Source organism: Ambystoma mexicanum, chromosome 14, assembly GCF_040938575.1.
Source record: "Ambystoma mexicanum isolate Mex_15411 chromosome 14, UKY_AmexF1_1, whole genome shotgun sequence".
Lineage (NCBI taxonomy): Eukaryota > Metazoa > Chordata > Amphibia > Caudata > Ambystomatidae > Ambystoma > Ambystoma mexicanum.
In genome coordinates this window covers 103,507,523-103,534,189 of record NC_090940.1, presented here as the reverse complement: position 1 = coordinate 103,534,189, position 26,667 = coordinate 103,507,523, and the positions used below count along the sequence as shown (strand labels likewise).

Sequence of the window (26,667 nt, the reverse complement as noted above, 5' to 3'; positions counted from 1 at the left end):
ACCCTCAGGAACTCAATCCAAAAGTGATGGCCATGTCCTGGCCACCTGGATGACATGTGCCCGAGGACCAGCGAGTGAGACACCCATTGGTTTCTCACACTTGTTTATTATTCAAATTACATCAAGAATGAAAGGGGTAAGAGGACTGGAAGCGAGTGCCCTTGCTTATTTTGATCGCTGCAATGCATGATAGCGTGATTGCGATAAGGAGTATGTGACCAGGCATTCTGGACCCCTCCCTTTCTTTGGTTCAGTGGAGGGCAGTGGCGAACTGAGCGGGAGGGTGAGGGGTGGGCAGCTTGCACCCCCAGTGGCTCTTTTAAGAGCCAGACCGAGACATTTGACAGCAGGACACCTCTCTTGTTCGGCACCCTCTGACGATGTATAAAGTGTAAAGATAGTTTATTATGAAAGGCTAGTTTATTGTGTAATGGGCTTTGCTGCCAAGGCATTGCTATAAATAAAGTATTATTTAAGCAAATGAAATGCAAAGCAAAACCTTAACAAACATATATATCAACTAAATTTGGGATAATGTTTTCAGCTGCTTAAATTGTCCACATCCCAGTTTCACCATTTAAACAAAGTGTGTGACCCTGGGCAAATCCTTTAATGCACTGTGTCTTATCTGCAGCTCCGTAAGTGATTCACTTCATAGTTTATGTTAATATATCATGCTATTATGTATTAGTCTCGGGAGGATAGCTCAAGGGCAATGTGCTCGCCTTGGAAACAAGATGACATGGAGCAACACAGGTTTGATCCCCGGGTCACGCGTTATAAATAACCTATCATATCATATTCTTTTTTTTTTAAAGCATAATGACGATAGACTGGCTCATATATAATAGTGCAATTTAGGTATTTTGCACCACAAAGTTATTTGCCACTTGGCTACTTATGGCAACTTATTCTAAGGTCACTTCCATGGGGCCTCCAAGTATCAAAGACTGATGATGCGCCTTGCAATGTCCCTTTCTGTGAAGTCACTTCTGTTGGTGCAATGCATATGCAAGTTAGAAGGTTTGCATGTATTTTTCCCCAGAGCGCGTGGGCAAAGCCGTAATAGATGAGTTCCTGGATCTGTAATGGTCCTGCGGATTTATTTAATTTTTGTTATGTGTTAAAATGTCACCTGCCACTAATATTACCAAAAAAGTTGATTGTGGGGTACGAATGATACTGCATTGAATCGCGAGCACAGCATTTGGGTGACGGGGGGAAAGTAGCAGGACTTTATTCGTGGCTCACTCCGCCCCCCCCCCAACTCTTGCAATGCTGGATATCCCTCTGTTGGGAGGTGGGGGACCCGGGTAGGGGGACCCAAAGGTGTCCGTGCCATAGGCCCCAAACGTGCTTATGGACCTATGGAATGCCTTAAGAAGGCAACCAGGGTGCCTTTGAAGCGATCCGCCCACATCGTTACAGCATTTTCACTGGGCTAGTGGAATATATATGAATGCTTATTAGGTAAGTGGGGGGGGCGAGGGGGCTGGAATGGGACCACACCATGTCTGCCTTTGATGCGCTTTAATTAAGATTATCTCCACCTAAAGTGGGAATTTACCTCGAATTGATAGCTTGTTGGATCAAGTGAACAATAATGTTCAATAATTAGTAGAGCAAAGAATGTGGCGAGAAATAAAAGGCGCGATCCTTTTATTCAGTAATATAGATGTGAATGAACTGAAATGCTCTCAAGTACGGGAGTGTGTAAAACAGGGCGGAGTTGTGCCCGGGAATGCACTCTCCTTGTACTCAATGTTTTTGTGAGTGAGGTTGGACGGTACCTCATAATTCCCTCTCGGCTCCCACTCTTCTTGCACTCTCCCTTTAAGACCTGCTGCTTCTCTGCCCGACCTCTGGGGCTTTGACAGCTCCCTCATTGCCGACCGGTCCCAAGCCACGCCCCGGTATCTACCCTATTGGTCGGCGGACTGGCAGGCTGCGCGCTGATTGGTCAGCCGTCCGGAGCGGAGCAAAAAGCTTTGGGAACTCCGAGGCGGACACTGTTCTGTTACACTGTAGCAAAGATGGCGACTGTCATTCACAACCCGCTTAAGAGGTGAGTGCGGGGGACAGACGGGCGAGCATGAGAGGGGGCTGCGGCGCCCCCTGCAGGAGTGGGGGGGTGCTGTGCCCGGGGGGAGGTGGAGAGGTCCGCAGCAGCCCCGGCCTTGGAGCGGTCACTGTATCCGTGGCTGGGGGGGGGGGTCCCCGAGAGAGGAGATGTGTTTCTCTGTGCGTGCCCCTCTCTCGGAGATGCATGCCAAAGTCCACTCACGGCCTCCCTCCCCCCAAACAGCGCCCTCTCTCCTTCCCCGTGCAGAACCCCCTGTGCTGTTCCCACTCCCCTAACTTAATCTCCCGCTCCCCCAGTGCTGTGCATCTATCCCTTGCAGCTGTTGAGTTGCCCCCCACCTCCACTTCTGGGGGGAGGCGCAGCCCCCTGTTTACCCAGGTGGCCGGCGATACTGTCCACATACTCTGTTTGCTTCCCACAGATGGGGGGGTGGTTCGTTCCATGCCCCCCTCCTCCAGCCCTGCAGCGCAACTTCACTCCGGTGTTATCTCCTGGGGGTGAGGGGGAGTGTCAGCACCTCGGTGCCTGCCCTCCTGGTGCCAGAGACGGCGCCTTGGGAAGTTTGAATGTTTTTTTTCAGGTTGTTGGAATGTGTTGCTCGCTTTCGCGTGTGCTGTTTTGAGGTTTTTGCAGGTCACGGAGGTGACTGAGGTGTGGCGTTTGTGTTGCTTTTAGTTTTTCTACGATATTCGCGTTGTGCACTGCACTTTTGAGGGTGGGGGGAGCATGCTCCCTTTGTTTGCAGTAAGTGTTCACCGATCCTGATGTAGAGGGAGCGCTCCTTGTCACTGCATGTGCCATGTGTACAGCAAAGAAAATATGGGGACTTTTTAGGTGTGCACGGATTACTGCAGGGGGCGGGGGAGGGTATCGCCTCAGTGTGCTCACGCTGGCGTGGTAAATGTATAGACATGCTCGTGCTTCGTGCGGGAGGCGTGCAGGTGTCTGCACGCACCTAGGAGGTACGCACATTCCATCCTGGCATTGTCGGTCTGGGGACCCGCTTGCTTTGCGTGAAGGTGGTGTGTACTGGCTCTGGTAAGGGCAGGGACCCGCGAGAACTGCGTGCAGAAAGGAATGGCGTGGAAAACGCCCGAGCCCGGAAAGTCGCACTGTGCGTGCATTTAGGTACCTGATCGGTCTCCGTGCAGGAGGCGCGCCTGTGCAGGCATTTAGGTACCTGATCGGTCTCCGTGCAGAAGGCGCGCACTGTGCATGCATTTAGGTACCTGATCGTTCTCCGTGCAGGAGGCGCGCACTGTGCATGCATTTCGGAACCTGCTTGCTCTCAGCGCAGGAGATGCGTACTGTGCATTCATTTCGGGACCTACTGCTCGCTCTCCGTGCACGAGGTGCGGACTGTATGCATTTAGGTAACTGCTCGGTCTCCGTGCAGGAGGTGCGCACTGTGCATTCATTTCTGGACTTGCTGCTCGCTCTCCGTGCAGGAAGTGGGCACTGTGCATGCATTTCGTGACCTGCTGCTTGCTCTCCGTGCAGGAGGTGGGCACTGTCCATGCATTTCGTGACCTGCTGCTTGCTCTCCGTGGAGAAGGTGCGCACTGCATGCTTTTTGGGACCTGCTGCTTGCTCTCCGTGCAGGAGGTGGGCACTGTCCATGCATTTCGTGACCTGCTTCTTGCTCTCCGTGCAGGAGGTGGGCACTGTCCATGCATTTCGTGACCTGCTGCTTGCTCTCCGTACAGGAGGTCCGCACTGTGCATGCATTTCGTGATCGGATGCTCACTCTCTGTGTAGGAAGTGCGCACTGTGCGTGCATATGACACTGTTCACTATGCGCGCAGGCGGTGCGCACTGTGCATGAATTTCGGAACCTGCTTGCTCTCAGTGCAGGAGGTGCGTACTGTGCATTCATTTCGGGACGGCTTGATCTCCGTACACGAGGTGCGCACTGTATGCATTTAGGTAACTGCTCGGTCTCCGTGCAGGAGGTGCGCACTGTGCATTCATTTCTGGACCTGCTGCACGCTCTCCGTGCAGGAAGTGGGCACTGTCCGTGCATTTTGGGACCCGCTTGCTCTCCGTGCAGGAGGTGCGGACGGTGCATGCATTTCGTGACCTGCTGCTTGCTCTCCGTGCAGGAGGTGCGCACTGTGCATGAGTTTTAGGACCAGCTCGCTCTCCGTGCAGGAGGTGCGCACTGTGCGTGCATATATGACACTGTTCACTATGCGCGCAGGGGTGCGCACTGTGCGTGCATTTTAGGACCTGCTCCGTCTCAGTGCAGGAGGTGCGCACTGTGCGTGCATTTTAGGACCTGCTCAGTCGCAGTGCAGGAGGTGCGCACTGTGCGTGCATTTCGGGACCTGCACGCTCTCTGCGCAGGAGGTGCGCACTGTGCTTGCATTCGGCGATCAGATTTCGCCGGGCAGGGGGTGGGTCCTGTCTGTGCTTGGCGTGACTCTGCCCGCGCGGGGGGGGGGGGGGGGGGATATCGCGTGGGGGTCTCTGCTGACCGTGGCTGCTGAGCCCGCTCTCTGTCCCTCCGGACGACTTCCTCCAGAGATCGCTGATGTGATAGCCTGTGCTTTGACTCCCCTCCCCCCGCACTCTGCTGCCGCCCCGGGGTAGGTGGGGGTTACATTTCATACTGGCCACAGTGCCCCCCCCCCCTCCCGCGCTTACACTTGAGCGCACAGCGAGGACCCGCCCCCGAAGCAATGCCGCTACCACGTGCAGGACTGTTTATTTCCCAAAGCGCCATCCTGCCCCGATTCTCGGCGCCCTGGGCGTCGCTTCGAAGCCGCCCATCAGATGTAGACGCGGCTCTCTGTACACTAATGGGGGAGGGGCTCCCGAAGAGGGTCCGTGGGAAAATATCTGGGAATGCCACCAAATAAGCAAGTGCGTACATGTGTAGGGCTGATCTCTACGGAGTATGTCTAATACGTCTCCACTGGCAGTATGTCTCTTCACTTATGACGGGGGTACTTTATCTGATGGAATAAGAACGGGGTCTCCCCGCGTGAGGAATGTTCCTCAGAAAAAGGGGGGTGTTCTCGTCTTCTGCACATAGGGGTTGTTGACAAAGGGCAGATTTATAGCGGGGGGCGTGGGGGGGCTCTCGCTCGCTAGATGCGCAGAGGAGAGAGGGGCGGGTCGCAAGGAGAGATGTCGCGGGGGGAGACGGGGCACGGGAAGGGCTGTGGTTTCAGTTCACTGACAGCATGCCACCAGATTGTGGGGGCTGCTGCCAGACGCTTCACGGAGAGAGGGGGTGCGGGGCGGGGGGGAGGGAATCGGACTCCGATGTTGGGATGGTGTTTGTTTTTCCGGAGGGGCTTCAGGGGAGGGGGGAGGAAGGAAGTGAGTGACACATGGCATTTGGTGATTAACCAGAACCCTTATTCCCCTCCTGGCCCCGTGTAAACCCTCCAGTAGGAATTGTTTCTTGTGTTGGGGGAGGTTGAGGGGTGGGAGGAAGCCCCTCACGAAACAAAGCACGTTAAGGGCTGTCATGGGGTAGTTATGCAGGAGTAGCGGAGCCTATCGCGGTGGAGTGGAGCGCTCCGATCGGGGCCTACCGGCAGCGCGCCGAAGCTGCCGGCCCAGGATCACACCATGCGGTGCGCCATGTATCCTAGCCTGCCATAGCTTCGCCGCGCATAGTTTTGTGTTAGCATTTTTGTAATTGCTGCTCCGTCATTTAGCGCCCGGAAACGGGATACACCCCCAGGCCCCCGTGCTTATTAAAGCAATGCACTGTGCAGCAACACTAAACAAAGCCGTATAAGTGGCCGGACGAGGCGGCTATTGGATCGCGTTTCAGCTTTTCTCCAATAGCTTTTAAGTGTGGGTATGGGCATCCTTCACTCCGTGGCTGCGATTGACTCCTGAAAGGCACTGCCCTCGGTGCATGTGTGTAAATGGGGTAATGGTGCCTGGCACTTGCGGGCGGAGATGTCCGTGTAAAGCGCTGGCTGCGTTATTAGGCCGCCCGGACCCGCTTTACTCCCCCTATTTCATGCTTTGGTGCTCTCTCAATGGGCGCCCTTTGACGTTTCCACACTTTTCACTCTTAGCTTTTTTTTCGACTTTCGATTGTCATAAAAACCATTAACCGGCAAGTTTACCAATAAATGGGCTCTTTTATCGTTCCACGCGATAATCACCTATTGGGTAATGGTCGTCTTGTGCGTACTTTTCTGAACCCCCTGCAGGGGCGACGTCACGCCAACCGTCCTGAAATGTGGCCTCTTTTTAAGTTCCCGAGTGTCTCTTGCGCCTGGGATTTATGCCATGGGGGCGAGTATTATACATCCGGGAGTTGGAGTTGCTATTTACGAATTCATCAAAAGAAACAAAAAAATAAAATGAAAAAAGTATGATGCATAAATTATGCATCATACTTTTTTCATTTTTTGTTGTTGTTTCTTTTAATAAATTCGTAAATAGCAACTGCAACTCCCAGATGTGATGTCGCCGGCCGGTGCTGCCAGCGGTGGCGTGCAGAGCCGGGCATCTAGGCCTCTTGGTGCACGACGCGGAGGTAAGAAACACGCATCACTCCCTGAACTGCCGGCTTCCTTATTGCGCCTCACCGCACGTCAACGCGCATGCGGGACGTGAGGCGGATGTAACATTAATCCTTTATCCCAATTAACAAAACATATACTGTTCCCTGTGCTATCTAGTACTGTACAGGTACGTACACCCGAAAAAGAAACTCAACATAGCCCCGTGGGTTTTTCACCACTCGTAGTCTCTCGCAGGGCTGCCCTCAGGCTGTACCCACTGGACCAATGCTGAGGCGTTGTCTCAGATTCTCCTCCCCCTTCCGGCTCACCTTCAACTCTGGGGAGGCGCTGTATCACTTATGACAGTTTGCCGGGGTCACTGCCTTGTATAGCATCCTCCTCCGTCCCTTGTCTTGGTGGCATGCTGTGTATATTCACCTTCCTCTTGCGGCTTTCTCTCCCTGTCTGTCCACATTTCTTCTGGTACCTTTTTGAACCAAGAGGCCGTTCTGGCAATGGTCTCTTGGCTTCAGCTCGCTGTCGCCATAGTTCTGATTACCCTTCATGGTGTGTGGTCATAACTGGTTTCTAACTTCAATTTTGTAGCGTTCACTGTCGAGATCATCCACTCATGTTAGGGTGATGTGGTATGGATACATTTACCATTGTTCCATAGATAAGGTCTGCTGGGGGTATGCTTGTGGAGCTGTGGGGAGTCACTGTGTAGTTTCCTAGAAATCGGTACAGGTCGACTCGCTACAGGCTGTTCTGGGCTCTGGATATGCGTAGGACTTTGTTGAGCGTCCTCATGAATCTCTCCACGTCCCTGTTTGCTTGTGGCCACCTGGGCATGATGTGGTGGTACAGGATGTGTAGGTCGTCCATGTACTTCTTTAGCTCCATCCCTTGGAAGGGTGGTCCGTTGTCGCTTGGCAGTACGTGTGTGGCAACAATTTTTTCAAGTGCTGGGATCACTGTGTCTGCCGCCGTTGAGGATATTATTTCCACCTCCGGGTACCACAAGTAGTCATCAATAGCCACCAGCAGGTATGTCCCTTCCTGTACCGTGCAGAAGTCAATGCTAATGGCTTCCCTGGATTGGTTCTGGGTTTGGCAGTGCCCCCATTATTTGGCATGGGTGGCAGGATGTAATGGTTTCTTCCACTTTAGCATCTATTTGGGGGAACCACACTCTGTGTCGTATCCTGGCCTTTGTTCGGACCATTCCTTGATGTCCATCGTGAGCTAATGTGGCAATCCTGTCTTGTAGACCAATGGGGATTACTAAGCGTGCGCCCCTCAGAATTAGTCCCGCGCTGGTGACTGACGGTTCCTGTTGTATAACATCCCTGTGAGGAAGTCCTTTGCCCCTGGCTTGTGATTGTGCACGTGGCAGAGGAATGACTTCCATTCTCCCGCTATTATTGTGTTCTTTACAATGTCACAACACCGGTCGGCTTGTGTGGCCTCCACAATGCTGGTAATGCTGACTGCCTTAGGCTTCATTGTGTTGAGGATCAGGCAAATGTGTTCTTCCGATTCATTCACCGTGCAGAGTGTTGCGGCTCTCAGATGCCTGGCTAGGAAATACGCTGCATTGTCGGTTCATGTCTGGTATGCCAGTTCAAACTCATATTGTTGGAGGTGTAGTAGCCTTTTCCCAATTCTGGCTGGTGGGTGTGCTGATGACCCATTGAAAATTGGAATCGGGGGCTTGTGGTCGGTGTAGGCTTTGAATTTACACCCATAGAGCTAGATGTGAAAATCTCTACAGCCTCAAAGAACCGCTATGGCCTCTTTCTGTATATGTGAGTACCATTATTCGGTGGGCGTGAGAGCTCGGGAGGCATAGTCAGTGGGCCTGGTCTCGCCTGTTCGTGATTGTTGGACTGGGATTGCTCCAAGTCCGATGGGTTTCGCATCCACACAAAGCTCTGCTGGTAGGGTTGGATCATAGTATGCCATGGTTGTGTCCCAGGACAATGATGTTTTGATCCGTTCAAATGCCTCCTCACATTTGGGGCTCCAGGTCCCATTTGATGTTGGATCTGGTGCGTTCTCTGAGTGGTTCTGACATGGTTGCGAGGTTAGGGATAAACCTGCCACAGTATGTGGCCAAGCCCAGAAAACTGGGCATTTCTGTTGGTGTGGTTGGTAGGGGCTCCTTTTATGCCTGACACCTTGTGGGTGTCGGCAGATACTATCACTGTTGAAAACCTACCAGAATAATGCTGTTTCTTCTTTTAGGAACCCCCATTTGTCGCAGTCAATTGTGAGACCTGCTGTCGCCAGTCTGTTAATTACCATCTCTGGGCAGCGCATGTGTTCCCCCCCCACCCCCCTCCCCCCCCGTCGCTGCTGTGAATGAGAATGTTGTTGCTGACCTTTAGCACACCCAGAATTCCTTGCATTTCCTCTTGGATTGCTTGTTCGAACACCTCCGCCGCAGACGATATTCCGAAACTTAACCTCTTGTACCGCCTCGGGCCCAGGTGAGTCGAAAAGTTTGTGATGTTACTCGAATCATGGTGCAGCTTTCTTCAACTGATGGTAGCCAGCATTGAGGTCTAGTTTTGAGAAGACTTTGGACCCTGTGAGGTCTGTAATTATTTCTCTAGTGTGGGGGTGATGTGCCGTTGCCTTTTTATGGCTTTGTTGGGTAAGCGCACGTCTATACAGAGTCATACTTTTCCTAGTTGTTTGGGTTTCTTCGTGACAACCATTGGGGATACCCATGGTGTTGGGCCGGTCACTTGTTCAATGATGCCAGCCTTCTTCAGTCCCTGTAGTTCTTTTGTGACTAGGTCTTGCATGTCGAATAGAGTTCTCCTGTGGCGTACCGCTTGGGGCTGAACTGTAGAATCAATATGTAGCTTTATCAGTTTGCCTTTCAGGCATTCTATGCATTGGAAAATGCCTGGGTGTTTGGCGAGCAGGTAAGTGATGTCGCAATCGCAGATAAATGATGAATCCTAGTTCCTGAGCTGACTCCCAGCTGAGTAGGCATTCAATGCCTGCATTGACTACATAGATTTTTGATTGACTTGTTCTTTCGCCACTGCTCAGTACAGTTCTGAAACGCCCCACCACCGGAAGTGGCGTCTTGCTGCCGTAGGCAAACAGTAGGTTCTTCATGTGTTTAAGTTCTGGTTGTGGACATGACCGTCGGAACATGTCGGCCAGCATCACGTTAGCTGACGTCCCTGTGTCGATCGTCATCATTGTTTCCTGGCCTTGTATTTTGACGAGGCACATAGGTCTTCTTTTTTTTCTTTTTCGGTGTGATGCCTCTTTTTTCCAATGCCGAGATGAGGTTGATCTTGTCTCTTCTCCTTGTTAGTCCCGCTTTCACAGTTGTTGCCGCTTCTTCACGCTAACACCCTGATTCCTCTGTTGAAGAGTTGTCCCCGGTTACCGCCATACGTGTTGGCTAGCTTCTTCTTCGGGAGAGGTTTGCATGTGTTGGCACGGGTATAATGATCTGCAGACAAGTGTGTAGTGGTCTTTTCTGCCACATGCTCCGCATGTGGTGCCTTGTGCTGGGCAATTTCTTTTCCCATGTCGAGTTTGCTGCTTTCGTCCCTTGGTGATTGATGGTTTGCGATTTGTGCCATCCGTTGGTGCAAGTTGTAATTTTTGTAGGGTGGTACCCATTTGCCCTACTCTTGCGTGTGACCGCTCCCTCTGGCGTATTCCAGTATTCTCGCCAAGTGGATTCCTTTTTCACTTGGCACTATTCTTCGTAGCTTTTCCGAGCTCATCCCGTTGATTATTTGGCGCCTTATTTCCTTTTCAATGCCATCGAATTCGCAGGATGGTGCTAGTCGCCTGAGTCTTGTGTGGTATGCATCAAGTGTTTCCTCTTCTATTTGAACTGTGGTGCATAAGTTGAATGTTTCGTAATCAGGATTTAATTGTGGCATAAAATGTGCTGTTGGGGCGTCTTTTGCCAGTTGATATACATCTGCGCTATGCGCCATCGCCCACAGCCAAGGAGTTGAAGATGTGCAGCCTGTCGTTGCCAACCTTGAGCAGAAGGTGTGAGGGCGTGGATGAAAGGAAACAGCTGATCCAGATCCTGTATGGGGGGGACTGGGGACTTTGCTCTTCCTGGAGCAACACAACACATCATAGGGACATGGAATGAGGCAACTAAAAGTATTGGATAGTGTGACAAACCTACACTTGGACAACCATTGGTGCACAATGCAATATCACCTGAAATTGAAAAGATAGGCACATTTAGGGTATGGGCCTACTGCAATATCCTTGCTCTGAAAGTTGTGAGAAAGGAGGGGAATCTCATTTCCTTTCATGATCTGGAACACACATATGGACTGCCCAAGAATGAGCAATATCATTTCAGGGTTTCGAAATTGAGGGTTGCTGGGAGCTATTTAGCTCCTGCTTCTTGCACAGTAGAGCCTGGTTAGCTCGGAACCAATAACTACCCGGAGCTAATTGTTTTTGCTCCTAGGGCCAACTGGTGCTTTCCGAACTTGTAAATGTGACATTACCTTTGAGTATTTGAGAATGTTAATAAAAAAGAATTTCTAAATTCAAACACAAATTTAAACACAAAAACGAAAGCTCTGCATCCATGTTCGTAGGTTGAAAAAAGTGGGTGCTCATGTGTTTGTTTGCTGCTACTCTCTTGGCTTGTGTGCGTTCACTGTCGAGATCATCCACTCATGTTGGGGTGATGTGGTATGGATACATTTACCATTGTTCCATGTATACAGTCTGCTGGGGGTATGCTTGTGGAGCTGTGGGGAGTCACTCTGTAGTTTCGTAGAAATCGGTACAGGTCGACTCGCTACAGGCTTTTCTGGGCTCTGGATATGCATAGGACTTTGTTGAGCGTCCTCATAAATCTCTCCACGTCCATGTTCGCTTGTGGCCACCTGGGCATGATGTGGTGGTACAGGGTGTGTAGGTTGTCCATGTACTTCTTTAGCTCCATCCCTTGGAAGGGTGGTCCGTTGTCACTTCTGATGTACCTTGGCAGTCCGTGTGTGGCAACAATTTTTTTCAAGTGCTGGGATCACTGTGTCTGCCGCTGTTGAGGATATTATTTCCACCTCCGGGTACCACAAGTAGTCATCAATAGCCACCAGCAGGTATGTCCCTTCCTGTACCGTGCAGAAGTCAATGCTAATGTTTTCCCTGGATTGGTTCCGGGTTTGGCAGTGCCCCCGTTATTTGGCATGGGTGGCAGGATGTAATGGTTTCTTCGACTTTAGCATCTATTTGGGGAAACCACACTCTGTGTCGTATCCTGGCCTTTGTTCGGACCATTCCTTGATGTCCATCGTGAGCTAGTGTGACAATCCTGTCTTGTAGACCAATGTGGATTACTATGCGTGCGCTCCTAAGAATTAGTCCCTCGCTGGTGACTGACAGTTCCTGCTGTACAATATCCCTGTGAGGAAGTCCTTTGCCCCTGGCGTGCGATTGTGCACGTGGTGGAGGAATGACTTCCATTATTGTGTTCTTTACAATGTCACAACACAGGTTGGCTTGTGTGGCCTCCACAATGTTGATATTGCTGACTGCCTTAGGCTTCATTGTGTTGAGGATCTGGCAAATGTGTTCTTCCGATTCATTCACTGCGCAGAGTGTTTTGCTGCTCTCAGATGCCTGGATAGGAAATACGCTGCATTGTCGGTTCCTGCCTGGTATGCCAGTTCCATCTCATATTGTTGGAGGTGTAGTAGCCTTTTCCCAATTCTGGCTGGTGGGTGTGCTGATAACCCAGTGAAAATTGTTCGTAGGTTGAAAAAAGTGGGTAGAGCATCCATAGAAGTACAGAAGGCAATTTGTGAAATGAAAAACAAACGTACAAATTGGTTGAAGCATAGGAAACGCATGGGCCGGACCGCTAATTGGCAAAAGATGATCAGGGCACTCAATAACCAGAATACCGAAACAAATCTAGCGTATTCTAAACTTAGCTAGAGCCTCCACAGAGAAAGCCATTATCAACCCAATTCCTGAGAGTGTATGGGTAACATTCATTGAGGGAAACATGAAGAAGTGTGCTAATGCAGACAGATTTGACTCGTCCAAAAACAGCTGACCCATGACATTTGATATACTTGATCCGATTGCCCATCTAACTAAATAAAAAAAAACTCCAAAGCACCTGGGCCTAATGGCCTATTGGCAGCAGAACTTAAGGGTGATTATGAACTATGGGCTGCTATTCTCTGTGACATGTATTCGAAGGTGTGTTGAGAGAGACGCATCCCTAGCTCTTGGAAAAAAGCCATCTATGAACCAGTGTTTAAAACTGGGGATCGTCTGTCTCCAGAGAACTATCGTTTGCTATCACTTCTGGTCATCACAGGAAAGGGCTTTGCAGGGTTCGTCCTAGATCATCTATGGACATGGGTTAGTGAGTGTACCGTTTCACATGCATTACAGACGGGATTCCGAAACGGGTCCGGCACCGCTCATAACATTCGAGTGTTCGGTACAGGCCAAATCCAAAGATGGTCCATCTGTCTATATTACGTTCATGGACTTCCGTATAGCATTCAACCAAGTAAATCGAGAGTTGTGGAAAAATCTCTGTGTAATTGGTTGCACAGAATGGCTACTTCAGATCATAGTGGCCTTGCACACAGATACGGCGGGGTGATGATGGACTCCTCTCCAGGGACATCCGTATTGACAGAGGGGTAAAGCAGGGATGCATCCTTGCTGCCCTGCTCTTTAACTTCTACATCTCGGATCTCCCTTCCAGGATGTCACTCAGTGCCAAATGCCCTCCGAAGATTGGTCAGTGTACGGTTGCAGCCATGTTATATGCAGACGACGTTGTATTTTGTGACCACCTATTGTCAGGAATGAAATCAATGCTGAATGCCCTTTTTATGCAGAGGAACATGGTCTGACTATCAACCTAAGAAAAACAAAAAACATGTTAGTTAAATCACGTCACATAAGGAGGCAAACAATGAGCACAGACCTCGGCTGTATAGAATATACCCAGTGCTGTTTGTACCTAGGACTAGAAATGACTAGCAAAAAGGGATACTATTATTATAACATCCAAATCTCAGAGCCAAACAAATTTCGTTCATGGTATGACAATTTGCACTTGGTCATGCAGGGTTTTCGTTGGGTGGGATCCTTGTTTTGTATAAACAATGGTTCTGTCCAGTAATGTTTTATGGGTTGGAGGCACTGGAACGCCAGTACTTAGATTGGTTGCAAGTGCTTGAGGGAGGTTTTTGGGCGCTGTGTGTTCGGGCTACCTCCATCGACATCTGTTGAGTACATATGACTAGAATTGCATCTGTTGTTAAAATCGTTAGTACTCAAACGAGGAGGAGAATTTTTCTTAAAATCTAAAACCTCCTCGATTTGCCGTTTGCTAACAATGTTGAGTGCTAACTATTTTTGCAGGATTGACTGGAGACCAGATTTCAAGTGATGTGCGAATTTCCTGAAAATTAAACTGGGCCTTCTCAATTCGCCTGAAACAATGCGATTGGGCCAGCAATTAAGACCATTTACAGAAACTCATTGCCATTGGCAAGTTGCGCAGGTTACCCACAAGTACCTGACACCACAAGGTTACCTTTTATGCTGCCCTGACCCCGAAGTGCGACGATTTAGATTGTTAATGCGCAACAACAAGCTCCCTGTAAGAGCTATCCATGGAGCTCAATGGAAAATCCTGCGGGAAGGCACATTCTGTAGAATTTGTAAGATTCCCTCATTTGTGGAAACGGCAAGACATCTGCTCACTGAATGTCCTAGATTAGGCCATATTTATTGACTCTTCTAGACTATCTGACGCACGAGTGTGAGTCGATTAAAAACCCTTGAATTTTGGTCATACTGTTTATACACAGAAAATGGGTCTGTTTTATTTTTTTATTTTTATTCAGTTTTTACAAACCTTTAAAAAGAACAAAAACAACAAACAGTGTAAGAATCTACTTCTTTGTGCCCAGTTCGTCAGCTGGGCCACCTCTTTCCTCAAAAGAAGGTACCTAATTTCGCTACTACAGATTAGTGAACAGTCTTGGTGTCTAGGCTCTCCTTTAAGACACAGAGAAAAGTGACCAATGCGCATAAGACAGACCGATTTGAACCATCAAACAACGCTCTCCACCAATTCTCCATGGATAGAAACTGGAATTTGTTTGTTACTGGGCCAAAAATGTTTCTTTGTTGCTCTAGCCCAGAACACGACATTGTCAAATGTTTAAGAGTTTCATTATTGACTCCACAGAATCGACACAATAGGTCTGAGTCATTGGACTGGGACCAAAAGCTTGCGCGTTCCTTAGTAGGCAACGCATTGAGCCTAAACTGCATGTATAAGGTTCTTGTGCGTTGGTCCGGGAAGCAAGTTAAGTATTCCGGTAACTGGCCATGAGCTCTTGCCTCTCCGGGAGCTTCCTTCATCGTCCGTGAATCAGATCTCAGTTTACATGTGTTGATCCAATCGGTTCTCCACATCTTCAATTTCGCCGAGTCTGGGTTTTCAATCTGAGTTTGCACCGTGATGTCATATGTGTCTAACACCTCAAGACACAACGCATTTCATTGGTACAAAATTGTTTGTGTTTTTTCGGTCTCTGGGTTGTGGTGTATGTCAATTTGAGGTGCAGAATCATTTGCATTGTTTTCCTAAATAGACCTAGAAGGTTCCAAGCAACTCTTGCTTGGATTGAGATGTATCCAAGTTCATATCTTATACAGGCCGTTGCGATTCCACTTGGTAATTGTAGGACTCTTTACCAAAAAATATTTTCGAGCGAGTTCCATACGTCATACCCACAGCCAAAAGCGTTTTCACCACCATATATCAGAGCCGGCACCACTTTATGCTGGAAAAAGACCACCGCCGGTTTTAGGGAAAATTAGCCAAATTTCCTGTTAATCAAAGACGCCTGGCATGCCAACTGTCGGCATTTGCTCTTCGTTGACTCCACCCAGGGTGCGTCGTTTCTGCTGGCACTAATTCTCATCTCTATATAGGTGGTATTCTTCACAGTCCTAATCAGCTCTTTGTCGAGGTACCAGTTGAGTTTCTTCTTGTTTCCTTTATTGCCCAGCAGTTTTTCAAATACCAGAATTTCACATTTTTCCTTGTTGATAGTAAGGCCATTCACTGTTAAGTACTTTTCAGCGATGGTAAGTTTGCGTTGTAGACCTATAGGTGTTGAATCCAAAAGGATAAGGTCATCCGCATAAACAAGATGATCGATGTGAGTGCCATGTATTTTAGGTGGAAAATGGGAAAACACAGAAAATGGGTCAGTTCACATTGCTTTATATATATGATAGGTTATTTATAACGCGCTTAATACCCAGAGATTTCTAAGCGCAGCCCCGTGGATCAAACCTGGGATGCTCTGTGTCGTCTTGCTTCCAAGGCGAGCATGTTGCCCCTGAGCTATCCTCCCGAGTATGGTGGTGTGTGAAAATGCATCTTGATGGTCCCAATGGGTGACCTATTTGACAGAGTATGACAGAGCAGAAAGAGATCACGCAAGTGGTTTTATTATATCATTGAAAGTGACATTTTTAAACGAATGAACTAAAAAGTGTAATACGTAATCCGCTTCGTAAGATGGTCTGACTACTAATGAATAAGTATATGTATGGATTAAGTTGTTTTTATGTATGTTTGATAAATGTTGTAAAGTCTACTACGTAACCTGTTTTTAATTTTTGTGAACACGTATATTTAAAACAAAATGGGCAAAATGTTAAAGGAGCACCCCTGGGCGGCTCCTGGTTCCCCTGCAGTAGCTCCTGCTTACAGAATGATGCCAGACACCCAGGAGCTGGTTTTGGCTCCTGCTCATCGAATCTCAATTTGCCTTCTCTCATGGTAAAAATAGTGGATTGAATAACACACAGATGGGCACGCAGGCCAAACTTTTTTTTTAACTGTCTATAACAAAATGTAACAATTGTAACTTCTAGTAATTACTTTTGATTTCATCGCAGCACGTCTAAAATATAGATTCAGTCTTCCTCTATTTGATGCAAAACAGGGCTTGTGTAGTACACATTAGATGCGCCACATATGAAGCACAGAAGGATAAACTGAGTTGCCCAAGATCACACACTTTAAATAAAAGATGAAGCTTGGATCTCAGACCAGTCCACCACTTAGCTACTTGTCCTCCATATTTTACGTGCAAGATACAAACATTCAGCTCACTGAGCTAACAACACTGTGCATTGCACAGGTTCGATACCGGAATGGGGATCCAAGCTTTATTTCCCCATCCCCACTGAGATGGCTGTACACAGCAGACATTCGTAGGTATCCTCTCCCCAGAGAAAGTCTTGAAAACCCATAGTCTCCGGGCCAATCCCAGAGGTTGGGCAGTTTTATCAAGCTGTTCAGATTTGATCAAGATGACACTGAACATTCAATTTAAAATAAAAGTTATTAATTTTAAAATCCTTCATGGGAGCTTTATTTTAAGCCTTGACAGTCAGTTAGTTAATCCTTTAGAACAGCTCAATGGATTAGGAACCTGCAGCGGACATCTAGTTGCATGTTTGACATAAATCACTGCAGCAGGCACATTAACCCACCAAACAAACATTCCAAAAATGAATTAATGGGGAGTGATTGTTCTACCATTTTTCCTTTTCCAAAAACGCACACCAAAAGGAGAATGGTCTGTTGACATTTATTAGAAATATTGCCAATATTCCCCAACCAAATACATTTTGTAGGAGCAAGAACGTTGAAAAAGCTGGTTTAGGCACATCCAACATTAAGCAGACTCTTCCCAAATCCCACCAACAGTTTAGAGGCAGTGGCCAGTCATAAAATACTACCACATAATTTTCACCAGAATCGTATTCATTTTGTCAGATGAAGTAAGAGGCTGAGCTAGGTACACCGATCTACCCATTTCATCTCCGTTGTTACATTTGTTAAGCGTTTCATATAGCAATGTTATAGGCAACTTGCTCCCTTGCACAATAATGAAGCTCCATAGTTCGCAATGGAGGGGAGCTGGGGCTATTCTGCTCCTGCTTGTAGCCTAGAAGGGCCTGGTGTGCTACCAGGAGCTACTTTTGGTTCCCCAGGCCAACTGATGCCAACCAAACACATCTGTTTGAATTTAACTCTGCGTTTGGGACAATCTAAACCCCACCTATAAGACATTTAAAGAATAAGGGGTCAATTAAAAGCAAATGGGCAAAATCATGAGTTTGCATCTTAAATTAAATTGGATATTGGATATGCGAAGCGCAATGTACTAGCCCCTACTTCCCCAGTGGTTGCTCCGGGTCACTGGTTAATGCTGGATACCCAGGAGCTGCTTTTTGCTCCTGGCTATCCCATCTTAATTTTGATGCCTGAACTCACTTTTCCCAAAGGAAATGCAGATCTAAAAGTGACAGGCTTGAAGGTTGATGTGGGCCTGAAGGTCATGAATGGTGTAACTCTCACTTTACATCTTTTAGATAGATACAGAGAGGGGACTACACTGAAACAAAGTTTTAAGCATTGAGAAGTGGTCCCATAACATGTCTATCACCTCTCATCCAGCCCAGGCTTTTCATTCAACAGCGGTTTGCATTCTGCAACCTGTGGTTTAACTTTTCCCAAATGTGTGTACTGCAAATCAAATACAAATTGCCATTAGCTAAAAAGCAAACACTGACCACCAGTCCGCTGAGCCCGCTCTGCAAGACCCTCCCCTAGGGGTCGAGGCAAGTGGGACCTCACCGGGAGAGATTCCCCCTTTGCGGACAATCCCCTTCCTGTGAGGAACTCTGTAAGGCAATTTATAATGCATATATAAAGGGTATATTTGGAACTGTCTTCCGTGGAGAATACTATGGCTACTTCATGTTTGGCTGAAGGCATGATACTCAACCTTGCTGGCGAGTATGGGGATGTTAGAAACTTATTTTTCATTTACTGCAAACACAGTCTGCAGTAAATGGCAAATATAGGTTTCATTGTGCATGCTTGACAGCATTGCAGCAAATATGAAGTGCTCTTATGGCGACATGCACCATTTTACAAAAAAGCGCTGATAAATATTTTGTCACCTTGCGGCAAGTGCATTTCTCTTAGGTCAAGTATGTAAACTAAGGAACTCGCCCTGCAGGTCTAGTGGGATTTTTAAGAATGTGCAAGGCCTGCTTATTGGGGGTAACAATTTAAATGTACAAGCTATTAGCCAGGCATAAAAAGTCACTCGCCCAGTCAGTTGTTTGCATGCACACATCAGGCGATTGTTTGCTTGCCAAGAGTCCGCCACTTGCTAATGGGGAGTGCCTATTTTGATGACTGCCTCATAAATCCGTTTAGAAACGTGCCGTCCATACTGGGAAAAGAAAACAAACCTTTGGGGGAGTGGGTGGAGTAACCGACGATCTACCTAGAAGGGAGGGCCTAGGACACTGCTTTCATCTTAGCCCAGGTAGAAACAACCCTACGTAGATCCCACCCAGTGACGCTAGAGTTCCACTCTCTGGGATTAAGATGAACGATGGGCCTCTCCATAGAATGGAACCGGTTAGAGGGTTTCTCTTCAGGGTCATGATGTCTGTCTACATCAAGGAGAGGATCCATATTCACCAAGTCGTTATCGTCCACCCCCACTCAGCAAAGAGGGGAGGGCATCCTGTATTAGTATCTGGTCTTGACCTGGTATCCCGTTGTTCCCACTAAGTAAATTACTTCGTTGTAATTTACTTTGTGGGTATAACTTCGAAATACTTTGTATATTTATTTGTAAGGTAAAGGGTGCAAGGGGGTGGGGAGATGGGTTTTATGGTGTGGGTGGTAGTGAAGGGGAAGTGGGGACCCCGAACCCCCAAAAATCAAAATAATACCCACAAAGTAAATTACAAAGAAGTAATTTAATTAGTTGAAATGACATGGATCCTGTGAGTCACAGTCCCCTTGGCTTTCTTTGCCTTCTCGGTCTGCCCTCCAGGTTTGGAATCGAAAGAGCAGTTTTGGCACAGACAGACCCAGCACCCGCCGCTAGGCTTACCGGCATCGTCTGCATGCTGCAGGTGTTGTCTCTTAGCGGGAGCTTTCTTTCCGGGGGACTCCATTCCCACATCTCCCTGACTGCCCCCTATGAAGCAACTGCATTGCCGGGTCTTCCCTACACCAGTGCCTTAGACACTGTGGCGTTCCAAATATTGGGTAAAGACATTGCTTTGTCACCTAAAGTCAACATCATTGCTTTGTCACAAACAGAAGCCCTGGCATTTTATGAAAGACATGAAGGGCCCCCTTCCGAGCCTTGGTCCCTTGGCTTCCGTGGTGTGTTCCCCTGTCTGACTTGAGGCTAGATTCTTACCCCACCTCCTTATCTCCTTAGCTTTCATCATGCCAAGCGCGCCACCAGCAGGGAAAGAAACAATAATGCTATCTGCTGTGTTTGGAATGCAGGTAGTCTGATGATGGTAGCAAAGCACAGCTAGGTGCCCGAAACGAGCGTATTACGTGGCATGTACTGGGGACTTTCTTTTAATCTCCCCACCATGCCTGCAATCGGCACTCTCCCAGCCCTGCTTATCTCACACAATTCTCCTAAGGTACTCCCGCACAGTAAATGTCAACTGAAAAGAACAAATAAATGTTTTCGAAATAATTCCCAGAAACAGTTAGAGCACATACTGGTGGATGATTGGTTACATGCAGATCTAGACACTGGGGGATTCTGGGAGTTTTACTTTTTCTCTTTTCTCCAGCATGATGCATAATAGGAAGCCTCTGTGCCAAGCCACAGAATTCCCCATTTCTGCCTGGCTCCTTTCTCCATGTTTGTATCCACGATGGACTCTTCTTCAGCCCTTCTGGACTAGTAAACAGACTGTTGTTTTTTTTCCTTGTACCATCATGTGGATTGTTAATTGCCAGGTCCTTATGATGGGACCCCCGATCAAGAACTGTGGTCCTTTTCTGTTCCAAAAATGGCATCACACCATCTTTGCTGATTTCTGACCCTACCAGTTCCAAGATCTGGCATTGCTTATTTTGTTGGACGCTCTTTCTCTGTGGCTGGTCGGCGACTCTGGAATTCTCTGCCTTCTTCCTTTAGTGAAATCCAGAGTAAATCGTTAATATATGGGGTCTTCAATCTCTGCCTTGCCAGATGTTTTGTATTGCAACTCCGATGATTAGTCACTGTTGGCAATGGTGGCTAGGGCCGATGGGAGTTGTAGTCCAGAACACAGACCGTTCCAAATGTTGCAGAACTGTGCTGTTCAGAAAGATAGGGGAAAAAACAGGGTTGTTTCTTAGTAATCCTTCCGGTTTCAGCCTGGTCATAAAGCACCCGGATGCTCCATCTATACTCTTACTGTGTGCTGAGCTGTTCAGTTATGGATATCAGGATCCAAACAGATTGAATGGTACAGATTCACCAATCAAGTTATGTACTATGTTAGGGGTCAGAAATTCTGGGCGGACAGCTTGATGTTTTTGACAAGTAGCCATTTAATGACATAAGTGTGTGACACACATCTCGCTTTCCCTAACCAAACGATTTAAAGGAAAACACTGTAACATAAAAAGATATCTGTTCCTCACACATACATGCAACAAAATCGTACAGGTTTATCTGGCTGTTCCGACTCCACAAAAAAACAGATATACTTCTAACCAAGTATCCTTGTAACAAGGGTTGGATCCTCTTCCCCAGGATTAATGTCAGATTTTCCAAATAAAAGTTCGAATTAGTAAAGTTCCTTTCCATAGTCCAATTCTTCTTCAAGAACAGCCAAGTCCTGATTCCAACACAAAGTTCCTTCAGAGGGTTTCACTTGGCACTTGGATTGTTTTAGGGTTAAACCAGGTTCATCACTCTCCATGATAAAGATTCCACAAGCTCTTACTTATCAAACCAAAAGTTTTTATCTTTACAATTTCAATGAATATTTCAATAGGACTTCTTCTCTTTGGAAAAAGACAACCAGTTCACATAAGTGTTTTCATTTGGATGGTTTTTCCACAATTCATCAAACACATTAGTGGCCTTGCCACATTCTTTCCACCACAACCTTTCACCGCAATGCAGTACTTCATTATCTTCTTCCTGGTCCACTTCCCTGCCAGGACTACTACTAATAATCCCTTTCCGGGTATACTTGCCTGCCAGGATGAAACTCGTACCACTGCTACAAGTACTGTGTGGGGAGGCTTACTTCAAACTTCAGCAATGTCTTTGACTTTCAACAACATTGAGATTCACAACTTCTTCTATAAGGATACAACACCCATTGATGCTGTTTCTTCCATTGATTTGTTTGCCACATGCAATGCAGATTATTTTCCTCTCCCTCTTGACACTTTGCACAAGGAGGGCTTCTCTACTGCCACCTTTTGAGTTCCGACTATCACATCAGGGAACTGCTGATGATGTCTCTTATTCAAGTATCTCTTTTTAAGAAAGCTGTTTCCCCTTTTATTTGTAATGGTCCTTCGTGGCTTGGGCAATACTGGTTGTTATCTGATTTATATATTGTCTTCTCTTTACTTTGTTCATGTTGGTAATATTTAATCCAGATTATAGCCTTCTCTTTACGTTGGCAATGATGGTTAGATTCTGGGTTCAATATTACCCCCTCTTTATTTGGGCAATGATAGTTGGTCTTTCTTAAATATTGCACCCTATTTACTTGGGAAATTATAGTTGCAAATTTATTTCTCTAATTTCCTCTCAATTGTGCCAAAAATACTTTTTCATTATTTGGTATTCTAAATGTTTGCAAGTAGCCAGCGGTCTACTGCGGAGTGCCCCAGGGTCACTTATCAAAGGCCAACTCAACGGTCTCTTCCTGCGCATCCGTTGAATTCGCTGCTGCAACTTCTTCCTCGTCCGTTGCATCCTATCGACAGCTCAGCTCATGTTCTAGTGGTCCGTGCCTATCGTAACAGGGGCCTGCATTGCTCCTCGTGTTCTCCGATGCTCGACAGCCACCGCAATAGGGCACAGGATAAGGAGCTTCTCTCTCCCATGAGGCAGCCTGTGACAGCACCACTTCCCGCTGCTTGACTTCTACGCTTCAGGCTTCTAACTCCTACAACTCTCTCTGCACCATAATCCACTACAAACACAGCAACGGTGCCTTCGTCTTCGTTTCACTGCCTTTGCTGCGGATTACTTCTCCTTCTGCTTCTAATGGCCCGCACCTGAAAGGGCTTTAAATAATCAAAAGTCCTGCTCCAGGGTGGGCCATTAGAAACGCTACAGTACATATTTCAGTTCTGAGCCCCTATTCATGGTCACAGTACCTTGAGCATTATGGGACTTGCCCCAGGGTCAGGATCAGGAAGTGTCGGCCTTTCCCTAGCCACTTGAGAAGGGTCCCAGGCCAGGGTCTTTGGGAGGATCATCACCTCTGATTCATCACAGCTAGGAGTGCAGGCCAGATTAAAGCGTAGATTCCTCTTACCTGTGTATAGTGTTTTATCTGACTGAATTGTTGTGGAATCGGAGACCGCGCGACCAAGAGGCACCCTTAGCTTATGCCGTTTGCCGGCTACCCGGGCAAGGCTTCCACTAGTAGAACTGTAGAAATAGGACTGGGGGATTGCTCATGTGACTTCATAGGCCTATTGGATGCATGTATTACTTAAGGGATTTCCGGGGATGGGCTGGATAATGGCTCATTGCAAAGTGAACTCTGATGTTTCAAAGCATAAAAAACGTAGGGGAAAAAATACCAATTGATCTAAAAGCAAAGGGATTTTCTGAAGCCTTAAAAAAAGGGAGGGGAATATCGTGATTCCAGCTAAAAAATACCTCAAGCAGGACACGTAGACGGCTCATTCCAAACAGCAAAACTCCCCCATACAAAAAGGCAGTGCTCTGCTTGGTGGGCCTTAGCTGTCCAAACATCTGTATGTTCGCTTCTGTTACTAACTTAGTGTGTGGTTTGTGAGAGTACTATGGGTTTTCAAATTAATCGTAAACGGATTTGCTGAACCTATTGTATACAGTGTCACGTTGGTATTGTCCATGCAGGAGCAGCGAGGATCTGATTCACTGTTTACTGTGTTTACTAGTCCGTGGAGCTTATAGTTCTTTTCGGGTCACTCAGATATACCCACACCATTATTTCAGGACTTGGAAGCAAACACAGCAAAAGGTGCCTGGTTGTACATGTGAATTTAGAACTCTACAGTTTCTCTAGTCCACAGCCCCCCTCCCCCCCACACCCTCCACCACAAGCATGATCAGCTGGGAGAACCCGTGTGTCAACTGTTATGGAAATTAAGTGGGTGCAAAGGAAGATGGGACACCCCTATCTTGGTTGGGGCAGTACTTCCATGGATTAAAGGAGCTCAGCTGTTTTGCAGACCTTCTCAATACCTCTGGTACTTTGCGTGCTAGCTTCAAATCATGGCTTAAGCGTGTCACCTGCTTTAACCTACTAGCGCTATGTGGCCTGGTCACTCTAAAAGTAGACCAGAGTGCTGCTTGCCTGCGAGAAGAGGTGGCACTAGCTCCCATCCGTTTGGGGCATGGGATTTCGTGAACGGGTCATTGGGATGGATTCCACCACCGCTCTTCTGAAGCCTCTATCGTCGGTTTTTGAGGTGGGGGGGTCATGCAACCATGCCACATTTGCCACATTCGGTGTCATGCGAGTAATCGTGCCACTGCAACTTGGCATGGCCCTAGCTAAAAGCTACTAATGGCTCACATTATGTTCCTGCCTGCAACCACTGCCGACCGCTTTAGGCAAATTGGAGGGATAGCAATCTGAAGTCGGCTCTCCTCAAACTCAGTGTGCCTTGTACTATTGTTAGTTTATTGGCCTTTTACCATTGCTGGATTGCGTGGCCTTTTACCATTGCTGGTTTTAGTGGCCTTTTACCATTGCTGGTTTTAGTGGACTTTTACCATTGCTAGTTTTAGTGGACTTTTACCATTGCTAGTTTTAGTGGCCTTTTACCAGTGCTGGATTGCGTGGCCTTTTACCATTGCTGGATTGCGTGGCCTTTTACCATTGCTAGTTTTAGTGGCCTTTTACCATTGCTGGATTGCGTGGCCTTTTACCATTGCTGGTTTTAGTGGCCTTTTACCATTGCTGGTTTTAGTGGCCTTTTACCATTGCTGGTTTTAGTGGCCTTTTACCATTGCTAGTTTTAGTGGACTTTTACCATTGCTAGTTTTAGTGGCCTTTTACCATTGCTGGATTGCGTGACCTTTTACTGTTGCTAGTTATAGTGGCCTTTTACCATTGCTGGATTGCGTGACCTTTTACTATTGCTAGTTTTAGTGGACTTTTACCATTGCTGGATTGCGGGACCTTTTACTATTGCTAGTTTTAGTGGCCTTTTACCATTGCTGGATTACGTGACCTTTTACTGTTGCTAGTTATAGTGGCCTTTTACCATTGCTGGATTGCGTGACCTTTTACTATTGCTAGTTTTAGTTAACTTTTACCAGTGCTGGATTGCGTGGCCTTTTACCATTGCTGGATTGCATGGCCTTTTACCATTGCTGGTTTTAGTGGCCTTTTACCATTGCTGGTTTTAGTGGACTTTTACCATTGCTAGTTTTAGTGGACTTTTACCATTGTTAGTTTTAGTGGACTTTTAGCATTGCTAGTTTTAGTGGCCTTTTACCATTGCTGGATTGCGTGACCTTTTACTGTTGCTAGTTATAGTGGCCTTTTACCATTGCTGGATTGCGTGACCTTTTACTATTGCTAGTTTTAGTGGACTTTTACCATTGCTGGATTGCTTGACCTTTTACTATTGCTAGTTATAGTGGCCTTTTACCATTGCTGAATTGTGTGGCCTTTTACCATTGCTAGTTTCCCCAGCTTTTTGCTATTTCTATTTTTCGTGACTTTTACTATTGCTAGTTTTTCCTGGGTTCTCCTTTGTGCCTGGTCATCTCGGTTTCCCACCCAGCTGCAGCCTCAAGTTTTTCTTAAAGCTTGTCCTGGGTGAAGTGTGACCCTCCAGATGTTTTGGCTTAGAACTCCCTTCATCCAAGCCACCATAGTCCGTGGAGAGCTATCCTGCAAGAGCTAGGCTCAAAACTCTGGAGGGCCACAGGTTGCAAATGTGCAGGACTGTGTGATTGACATCTGCTAACCCAATGATTTGGGTGAAATGACCCCTGCGTTGGCCAGTATTTTATGGCAATATACTACAGACACTACCATTTAGGGGAAATGATAGTGTGCGTCGTCCCCTATGTATTCTGTCCCCCCATCCCCCCTCTAGCTCCTCTTTCGAAGTGTGCCCTGAATATAGCCTGTCCTTCTGATTGCATAAGAGGCATAGCCAGGATTGTCTAACAAGTTGGGCCTGAAGCTAATGTAGTTGGGCCCACTGCAGTGACATTAACACCTGTACATTCTCACACAGCACTGCAGAGGGGGCATTTACAGATTCTGGGTGGGCCTTGCCTGCTCAGGCCCTACCCTGTCTACGCCTCTGGCATATTCGCTTGTGTGTGCTCTTACTGTATCCCCTTATTGTACTGCACTTTCACAGCTAGCAGTGTGCTGTATAAAATGCAGCACCCATGTGCTGTGCTTTGGCTCCTGCTGTACTGCCAGGTGATTTTGCGATTTATCTGGCACATTAGCTGGGTCTTTTTAAATCCATCGCAGTACAGTGGGCATCTTCCCTGGCACAGTACATGGGAGCATTGCATTTCCAAGCACAGCATTTCTAATCGATCCAGCACAGTATTTGTGATGAATGCTATTATTTCGAAGGAAATTGTGCTCCCGTGTGACGGAAGTTACTTGAAGATTTTTAGAAGCTTCCCCTTAAGGACGAGCACTTTAAGCCCTAAACTGTTTACCCATTGTATATTTTTGCAAATAAGGTTTCCTTTGACTTCAAAATGGCATATTTAATAAAGACAAACCTATATAAAAAGGGGGAACGTTTTTTGTTTTTGTAAAATGCTAAATAATATATGTGGATTTTTAATAGTGAAGCTTAAATTGTGTTTTAGGATCTACATTATAACCTGTACTGTTCAGAAAACCTCCTGTATGTGCATTAAACAGATGTATACTAATTGACCTTTTCACAATTGATCGTGAAATGAAGGTCAATTATGACATATATGCAGAGGGAAACCCTCCCCCCGCAACCCC

At 47.2% G+C, this 26,667-nt stretch overlaps 1 protein-coding gene across 6 annotated transcripts in view; it reads left to right on the top strand.

Annotated features, from left to right (window-relative positions):
- Positions 1-1,949: 1,949 nt before the first annotated feature.
- DPF3 (double PHD fingers 3) overlaps positions 1,950-26,667 on the top strand; it is a 773,243-nt gene continuing 748,525 nt past the window's right edge. For all 6 annotated transcript variants that reach the window (XR_011283929.1, XR_011283928.1, XM_069638613.1 and 3 more), the window contains exon 1: positions 1,950-2,065. Coding sequence is in view for 4 of the 6 variants with exons in the window: in XM_069638613.1 (XP_069494714.1) it covers positions 2,034-2,065 (32 nt within the window). In the remaining 2 variants the exon portion in view is untranslated. The remainder of the gene's footprint in view (positions 2,066-26,667) is intronic.